Source organism: Arachis hypogaea, chromosome 14, assembly GCF_003086295.3.
Source record: "Arachis hypogaea cultivar Tifrunner chromosome 14, arahy.Tifrunner.gnm2.J5K5, whole genome shotgun sequence".
Lineage (NCBI taxonomy): Eukaryota > Viridiplantae > Streptophyta > Magnoliopsida > Fabales > Fabaceae > Arachis > Arachis hypogaea.
In genome coordinates this window covers 11,516,007-11,525,210 of record NC_092049.1, presented here as the reverse complement: position 1 = coordinate 11,525,210, position 9,204 = coordinate 11,516,007, and the positions used below count along the sequence as shown (strand labels likewise).

Below are 9,204 nucleotides of genomic sequence, written 5' to 3'. Positions count from 1 at the left end.
AAGATTGGCTTCACGCTGGATTTTCCTGCATTTTACTCTGCCTGTGCGGTAAGACATCTTCATAGTTTAATTTGTAGTAAATCATCCTGGAGAAGTTGCACATCACATTGACTACTAGTGGTTAAGCCAAAACTATCTCAATTCTCAATGTTTGTTTACACTACTATTATCCATGCCTTAATTTCTGTATGCTCCTTTCTTGGGATAATAAGTTGAAAATGCTTTATTAGTCAGATGGAGAAAGAAATAATGCAATGGAGAAAGAAATTTATTTAGTCCTTGTTTGATTGCTTTCAACTGCATAGTAGGCCTCTCATCTAATGCAAGATTGTCATTTGATACTACAAAACAAGGAAGAATTACTCTTGATCTGAACCAGTTTGTATATTGTAGTAAGTACACACTTTATTTTGATATGTTCTACTTCCTTTTCAGCTTCCAATTGTAGAATATGATTCAACTGAGAGGACGTATTCTGAAGATGATTCATGTATGCTGCACTTTGTAAAATTTCTCAAATGCATTTCTATAGCCAAGTTAACTTTGTCCTGCATACGCTGAGATAATCATTTTTGAGGTTTAGATATTTCTCCCATTTTGAGGGCGTGGCTTGCAACCAAGAAGGTCTTGTAGTGAATATCTCACTGCAAGGAAAGGGTCTCTCTGGAAGCATACCTGCTGCCATTTCTAGTCTTAAGAGCTTGACTGGTCTCTATCTTCACTTCAACTCTCTCAGTGGAATTTTACCCAAGGAGATTTCCTCCTTGACTCACCTCACTGACTTGTGTCTCAATGTCAATTCTCTCTCTGGTGATATCCCTCGTCAGATTGCCAACCTCTCTAATCTTCAAGGCAGGTTGCTAACTTCTTTTTACTATTTATTATTATTATTATTATTATTATTATTATTATTATTATTATTATTATTATTATTATTATTATTATTATTTGTTCTTCTTCATTGCATGCTTATCAGTCATCACATCTCAGATTCGTCAAACTGCTGAATACTTTAGTGACTTAATAGTGCTTTTGGATTTAAGTTCTGAGAATGAAAAAATTTGGTGGTCCAATTTTGACAATAAGACGAGTTCTTGAACTTGCCAACTTTTATTCTCTGCATGTTCATCTTATCCCTATGTGTGAATTGGGAAGTACTACTTATTTTGGTCCTGTGTTATTTAGTTTGGTGAAATGAGTATTTTGAGTAGCTGTAAAACAGCTTCAAGATTTTGATCAGGTTAATCTTCTTACACATGCTAGAATGGTGGAATCTGAATTACATATGATCTACTCATAGCATTGGATTTAGTAGGTATCACAAGAATGCAGTTCATGAGTTGTGTGAAGATGTTCTTATTTCATTTTGTTAGCTTAATATATTTTTTTTAATTCCATTGTATTTGAATTTTGGAAAATATAAAATGGTAATTCTTATTTTTATTCTTTCCACATTTTAGCCTGCTATAGTAATCATTATATAGAATAAATAAATAGTAAAGTCTTCTAACTAAATATTTTAATATTTTAAGATTTGGATTATTTAATATGCGAAATATTTCTGAGGTTGTACTTTGTGGAGTTTAAATATTTTACCAATGTGATGGCCACATTCTTACATGTATTCATGATTTTAAGTAAGGGAATATCAGGCTCCTTATTCATATAAATACCTTAATTTTTTATGATACTACAAACAGACCCTTATTCAAAAATGTATATAAAACATCACAAATGTAGGTACTGGGACAATTTAATGCTCGATCACCAATTTTGTTTTTCTTCTGTTCATTATTCCAACAAATCATATTTTTTTCCAGTTTTCTACTTGAACGGATGTTCTCTGTTCATGTACATGATGTTCTGTCCATGTTCCATATTTCATGATTTGATTTGTCAAAATGTGATTTGTTTTATGTTGAAGCTTACATTTGCAGCAACATAAAAACTTCTTTTTCATACATTCCATGTTTTATGATTCTGTTTTGTCAAGTTGTAACTTGTCTATTGTTGGGACTTTACTTATATTTGGAGCAACACGGAAATGTCTTTTTCATATGTTCTTATCTTTGGGGGTAAGAATTAAATAAATTGACAGTATTTCCCAGGTTATTCATTTTGTTATCAGCACCAATTTATGTTAGAATGACATGAGATTTTTGAGTGAGTTTTGCCGATCAATGCTCATGTATTATATTGTTTACATTGGTAAGGCTAGTCTATAAATCAAGTGTTTTCATAGACTTCCTCTCCTCCCTCTTTCCGCAGGTTCATAGTGTTTACATAGAATAAATAAATAGTTAAGTCTTCTAGCTAAATATTTTATTTTATTTTATTTTTTTTTGCAGAATGGATCCCAAACAGAAGATGAAAGTTATTGCCTGCTTGATTTTACATTTCGAATTAATGAATGACCTTATGGTTAAGTTGTTGATGATTTGCTATATTTTGATTATATTGCAATTGAAAAAAAAAAGAGAATGGAATGATAGTTATAGTAGGCAAGTAATAAGAGATGTTAGTGTTGATAGAATTATTTATTTTAGTGATCTAGCATGTATAGAAAACACAAGAATGGATAGATGTGCTTTTCATGCATTGTGTAACATGCTTAAAAAGGGTTGGAAGGTTAGAACCAAGTAGGAATATGGGTGTGGAAGAAATGGTTGCCATGTTTTTATATATTATAGCACATGACGTCAAAATTAGAGTAATAAAGAGACAATTTGTGAGATCTGAAGAAACAATTAGTAGGCGGTTTAATGATGTATTGCTTGCTATTTTGAGATGTCATAATCTCTTACTGAAGAAACCTCAACCATTTAGCCAAGATAGAATGGATGAACGATGGAAATGGTTTAAGGTAATTTATTTTGCTAATGTTATTAAATCTCATATGGTTGGTGTTCTTTAGGATTGAGTTAATTGATCTTTGTTTTGAATTTTAGGATTGCCTAGGAGCCTTAGATGGTACTCATATCAAAGTCAATGTTCTTGAGGCTGACAAGCCTAGATATCGAAACAGAAAAGGTGACATAACAACCAATGTGCTTGGAGTGGTTGCTCCTGATATGCAATTTATCTACATACTGGCGGGTTGGGAGGGTTCAGCTGCGGATTCTAGGGTATTGCGAGATGCACTATTTCGCAATGGGTTTAGTGTTCCCCAAGGTATTTTATTGAGACTTTAATATGTTATCAAAGTAACCATTTGATCTTTCATTAATTTTGTTCAATTGTGTATGTCACACTAGGTCATTATTACTTATGTGATGCTAGATATATGAATTGTGAAGGATTTTTGGCACCTTATAGAGGACAAAAATATCATTTGAGTGAGTTTAATCCACATAATCAACCCAGTACAGCTCAAGAGTTTTTTAATATGAAACACTCACAAGCTAGGAATGTCATTAAAAGGGCATTTGGAGTATTGAAAGCAAGATGGGAAATTTTAAGGGGAAGATCATTTTATCCTATTAAGACTCAAGGAAGAATTATAACTGCTTGTTGCCTTTTGCATAATCATATTAGAAGAGTGATGGTTGTGGATCCTATTGATGAGATAGAAGATCAAAATATACTTGGAGTAGATGGTGAGACGATCCACCATATTGAAACGAGTGATGCTTGGGGTAGATGGAGAGATCAACTTGCACAAGAAATGTGGAACCAATGGAGGAGAAGATATCACGCTCGATAATTGTAATAATTTTTCTATGTGTGAGGTTGTCTGTCGTAACATTGATTTTATTTTGTTTATGTGTTTGTGTTCTTGTATAAGAGTTGTGCATGTATGCTTATTAGTGCAAGTAATTTTTTACTTTTGAGACTTCTTTGTAACTTTCATTTGGATAATAGTAATGTTTTTTTAGTGAATTTAATTGTGATAATGTTAATTTTAATTAAATATATTTGTTATTAGGGGTATTTTAGTAAATTTGAAAAGATTAGAATCGATAATAATTTTAATTAAACATATTTTTATTAAGGGTATTTTAGTAAATTTTTTATTAGAAGTATTTTTGTAAATTCAAAATGTAAAAAAAGTAATAATTTTAATTAAACATATTATTAAGTGAAATTTAGAATCAATAATAATTTAAGTAAAGATATTTGATATTGGGAGTATTTTGATAAATTTAAAAAAAATAGAATCAATAATAATTTTAGTTAAACATATTTGATATTGGGGGTATTTAAGTAAATTTAAAAAAATAGAATTAATAATAATTTTATTTGAACATATTTAATATTAAGGGTATTTTAGTAAATTTAAAAAAATTAGAATCAATAAAAAATTTAGCTAAACGTATTTGATATTAGGGGTATTTTAGTAAATTCCAAAAAAAATTAGAATCAATAATAATTTTAGCTAAACATATTTATTATTAGGAGTATTTTAGTAAATTTATTATTAGAGATATTTTGTAAATTAAAAAAAACAATGTAAAAAATAATATTTTATTAGCTTTATATTTAATTTTTAGTCATTAATAATTTAATTTGAATGAGTAAGGGTAATTTTGACATATTACATAATATGACCAAGAAATTTAAACTCAACCAAACAAAAATTTATTCATTCCTAGGATTATTACATAACATTCCAAGACATTAAATTTTATAAACAAACATAGGTATCTTCTATTTCAAGTAATCTTATTCCTAGGTATTATATTCCTAAGAATAACATTCCTAGTAATAAAATTTAATCTTTGAACCACACACACCCTTACATCATCTTTCAAGAACTCAGCTCGGAGATGTCACTGCGAACAAGGATTCATTGGCAATCCCTACATTCCAGGAGGTTGCACCCACTTAGGGCTGGCAATTCATACCCTACCCGCGGGTACCCAACCCGGTCCAACCCGTTCGGGTAGGGTAGGCTACCCTACCCGCTGCGGGTAGGGTAGGTTACGGTCCGAATATGCCTGCGGGTAGGGTAGGGTACGGGTTTAGGGTGTACCCTACCCTATCCTACCCGTACCACATATATAGCACATATTTTATAAAAATCTCTCTATATAATGAAGAAAGTAAGAGTTGAACCACCAACATTTCTTATGTAATGACTTATAATAAGTGAACAACCACTAAACTAATTAGTTAATTTAGTAATTTAGAGCATTAATTTTTTATTTTTTATGTTATTAATACGTATAAAATTCAAAATAATTAAATTTTATATTTACTTTGAAAAAATTTGATATTTCTGCGGGTAGGGTAGGGTAAGTAGGGTTTAGAATTTTAGGGTGCGGATAGGGTTAAGGTTGAGAGATTCTCAACCCGCGGGTAGGGTAGGTTAGAGTTTTAATAAAATTTTCAACCTGCGGGTAAGGTTAGGGTAGGGTCCAAACCATACCCTACCCTACCCATTGCCAGCCCTACACCCACTTCAACCCCAATGTCGGTATATAATTCCTTTCTGAGCTATCGTCAATATTTTGCAAATTAACAAAAGAAAATTAAAAAAAATAAAATAAAATTGAGTCAACTTCAGCGGAAGTTAATAAGGTAAGAAGAGTTAGAAGATAATTTAATGAAAATTAATAAATTATTTATTATTTTTTAACTATTAAATTTATATAAAATTAATTATATTTAAATTTTTATTATAAAATATTTAAAATAAATAAAATAATTTTAAAAAAATTACCTAATACATATATATCTTATGAAGCAACTTATTTTTAAGTAAAATAAAAATGAGAAATCAAATGAATTTATATATACAATAAATATGAATAAATAAGTATTATTTCAAGTAACAAATAAATTAAATACAAAGATATTTTAGAAAAACTAACAATATTAGTAATTAAAAGAGAGTGTAATTAGTCATTTGAGCAGGCTGACAAAGTGACAACATATTCACTTTCCAATTAATTTTTCAAGTTTATAGTTTGCTTAGACACTAATATTTTTCTTCTTTTTTTCTTTCTAAAAATCCTTAAATTAAATCTATTGTACATCATGCATAAATACGTATTAATCTGTTACTTTTTTTCTATGTATTTTTAGGGGTGAACACGGATCAGATCGGATCCCATATCCACAGTTTTTAAGTTTGGAACCGATCCGATCGGATCGGATATATCCACAAAACACAAACATATTTTTAAAAGTTTTATTTTTATTAAAAAAATAACAATAAAATTTATTTTTTATTCTTTTAAACATGTTTACTCTTAAAATGATATTAAACATATTTTTTTAAATAATAAATTAAAATAATACAACATATATGATAATTATTAGTTGAAATAAAATATAAAAAAATATTTATTTATTTATTTTTTTATTTTTGCGGATACGCGAATATACGGATAGCTACACAAAATTCGCAATCCAATCCAATCCAATTAGTGTGCGGATCCGATCTGATCCAATGATATATAGCTTTGCAGATCAGATCTATATTCACAATTTTTAGATCGAATTTAGATAAACACCATAGATGGATCCGATCCATTAACACTCTATATATTTTACTGCTTTTACTAACACCGTGTTTAGAAAGTATATGTTGTTATCCTCAAATTTGTCCATACTTCTGGTATTTAAATACATATGCTTATGTTTTTTTTTTTGTTCTTGTGCTCTTGTTATTATGGGGTGCTACTTTTGGATTTATGTTGTTTCTATGTTTTTCTAATTAAACAATCGAATAATTGGTTGTCATTTAGTGATCAAAAAAATAAAATAAAACGAAGTCGTACCACTTATTTTGAGAGAAAAAAATTCAATAAACACCACTATTTGAGTGCCAATACTAATACTCGAATGATATTGTATTAATCTAACAACGTGACATCTAGTTATGAACATCAATATTTCGTTAATGTATGTATGTGCATCAAAAATTGTTCTAGAAATTAATATAAGTCACATTTGTACAATATAAGGACTAAATACAGGAGGTAATTAAAATTTTAAAATTAAATTCAGGTCCTTATATAAATTTAGGAACCAAATTGAACATTATCTCAGTTAATTTAAAAAAAATTATAAATGCAAACACCATGCTTTAATTTTATTTTATACATACAGTAACGATTTAACTAAAACATATTTAAAATATTAGATACAAAAGAAAAATAAATAAACTAAATATTAAAGATAAAATTAAAATCAAATATAAATATTGAGGAAAAAACTAAATATAAAAGTATTGAATAGATTTGAGTTTAGGATTTTATATTTTATTATTTTTCTTCAATTATATTATATTTTTGTCTTTTTAGCTATCATCTAGGCGTATGTATTTTACATGATGGTTGAGTTTTTTATTGTGTAGGTCTTGTTTTCGTGGGTTAGTTTTAATTAGTTTTTTTTAATATCTCTATATCTGTTTAATCTTTGGTTAGTTTTTAGTTTAGAGAGATTTATGTTGTACTTCATACTTTTCATTTCGGATATTTGCTTCTTTAACCATAAAAAAATAAAACATATATTCGTATCGCACTTCAGCAGTTTTTCACTCCAAACTTCTTCATTTTTGTAATAATATATAAAGATAGTATAAATTATTCTTTTATTTTTTAAATTTCAAGTCATTTCAATTTTTTATTTTATTAAATTAATCAATTTTTTATAGGTATCGAATTAAATTATATTTTATTGGTGAAGTATATTTTGTTCTTAATGTTTTTTAAAAATTTTAAAAATATCTCTAACGTTGAATTTATTTTAATTTTGTTCTTAATTTTTTGATAAATTTTAATTTTATCCTATAATTTTAAATTTTTTATGGTCAACTTGTATATATTAATAACGATCTCTTAAAGCTTGAGGTTAAAAGGAAAATATATATTAATAAGTTGCGATAAGAATAGGCTTGGGACGTTAGGAGAGAAAGAGGAGAGCAGTGACGAAATAGGATAAAATAAAAAAATATATATTAACCACACATTGACTATAAAAATTTTAAAATTTTGAATAAAATTAAAATTTATAAAAATAATAGAAATAAAATCAAAATAATTTTAATATTAAAAAATTTTAAATTTTTTTCAAAAATTAGAGACAAATTAAACTACATTCTATCCTATTTTATTAAAATTAGTATTATTGAAACTTTTTATGATCAGAAATATTAGTTTATTCCTAAATATATAAAATAAAAATTTAATTATTTTATTAGTCTTTATAATTTACTAAATTTATAATGATATATATATATATATATATATATATATATATATATATATAATAATTAAGTCTCTATAATGCTTTTAATTTTGTAAATAGATTATTTTTACGTCAAAAAATTAAAATTAGCTAAATATTTTTTCAAATAATATATAATCAATCTAATTAGATTCTTAATTGTTTAATTTATATATTCAATTTGCGAAAAAATATTCGGTGGATCCAATTAAAAAAATTATAAGAATCTAATTGTAAATTTTATAAAATTATAGAGACCGACAGAACAATTAAACATAAAATAAATCTTTCGTTCTTTATCAAGGATCAATTAGAAATAGACATAAAATAAAATTATTAGAAACTTTTTTAAACTGTTTGTGATTCAAGAATTCATTTATTTTATTTCATTAAAATCAACATTTTTTTTGTCATGGAACACACGTGTTTGGATTCCATTTGAAACATTGATTCGAAAGAGGTGAATCTTGGCATGGTCCAGCCTTCTTTATAATCCAGTTACATGCAGTTGGATGATCATCATAACAAATTTTTAGATCTCTACTTTCTACATATATGTCAAACCAATGACATGAACCTGGCCAACGAAAAGTGCAAAAATATAATGTCCCGCCGAAAAATTTAGGAAAGACAACAAACCGATAGATTGATTTGGGTTGAGAGTCACTGCTCCAAGATCTTCATCCTTAGATTTGCAGTGAATAGTAAGTTTCAAATTGCCCTCTACAGCATTTTTAACATAAACCGTTGACTGGCTATTGACAAAAAGTGGTCGTAACACAACCAACAAGAATAAGAACATGATACATTTCACTCTTGCAGACATTTTCAATAATACTTTTTGTTCTTAAAAACTGATGGCTATATATTTAAGAGGTTGAGAGTCAATTGGTCAAATAAAGGATAAATAAATTTAGGAAAGTTATAAATGCAAATACTATGTATGATTAAAATATATTTAAAATATTCAATACAAAATAAAAATAAATAAAATATTAAAGATAAAATTAAATCAATTCGGCAAATAAA

General features: G+C 27.4%; 1 protein-coding gene and 1 long non-coding RNA gene across 3 annotated transcripts; both read left to right on the top strand.

Annotated features, from left to right (window-relative positions):
• The first annotated feature begins 331 nt into the window (after positions 1 to 331).
• LOC140178809 (uncharacterized) lies at positions 332 to 598 on the top strand. Its single transcript, XR_011871735.1, has 2 exons — positions 332 to 392; positions 436 to 598. It is a non-coding gene; the product is annotated as an uncharacterized lncRNA (long non-coding RNA).
• A 929-nt stretch (positions 599 to 1,527) lies between these two features.
• On the top strand, positions 1,528 to 3,879 carry LOC112741499 (protein ALP1-like). 2 transcript variants are annotated; one of them, XM_025790513.3, is made up of 3 exons: positions 1,528 to 2,863; positions 2,949 to 3,171; positions 3,297 to 3,879. In XM_025790513.3, exons 1-3 carry the CDS (start codon positions 2,594 to 2,596, stop codon positions 3,701 to 3,703), a joined length of 900 nt encoding a protein of 299 aa, XP_025646298.1. In that variant the 5' UTR covers positions 1,528 to 2,593; the 3' UTR covers positions 3,704 to 3,879. The 2 variants fall into 2 exon arrangements, with proteins under 2 accessions (XP_025646298.1, XP_025646297.1); XM_025790512.3 differs by having other exon boundaries at positions 1,529 to 2,863; positions 3,255 to 3,879.
• Positions 3,880 to 9,204: the final 5,325 nt, after the last annotated feature.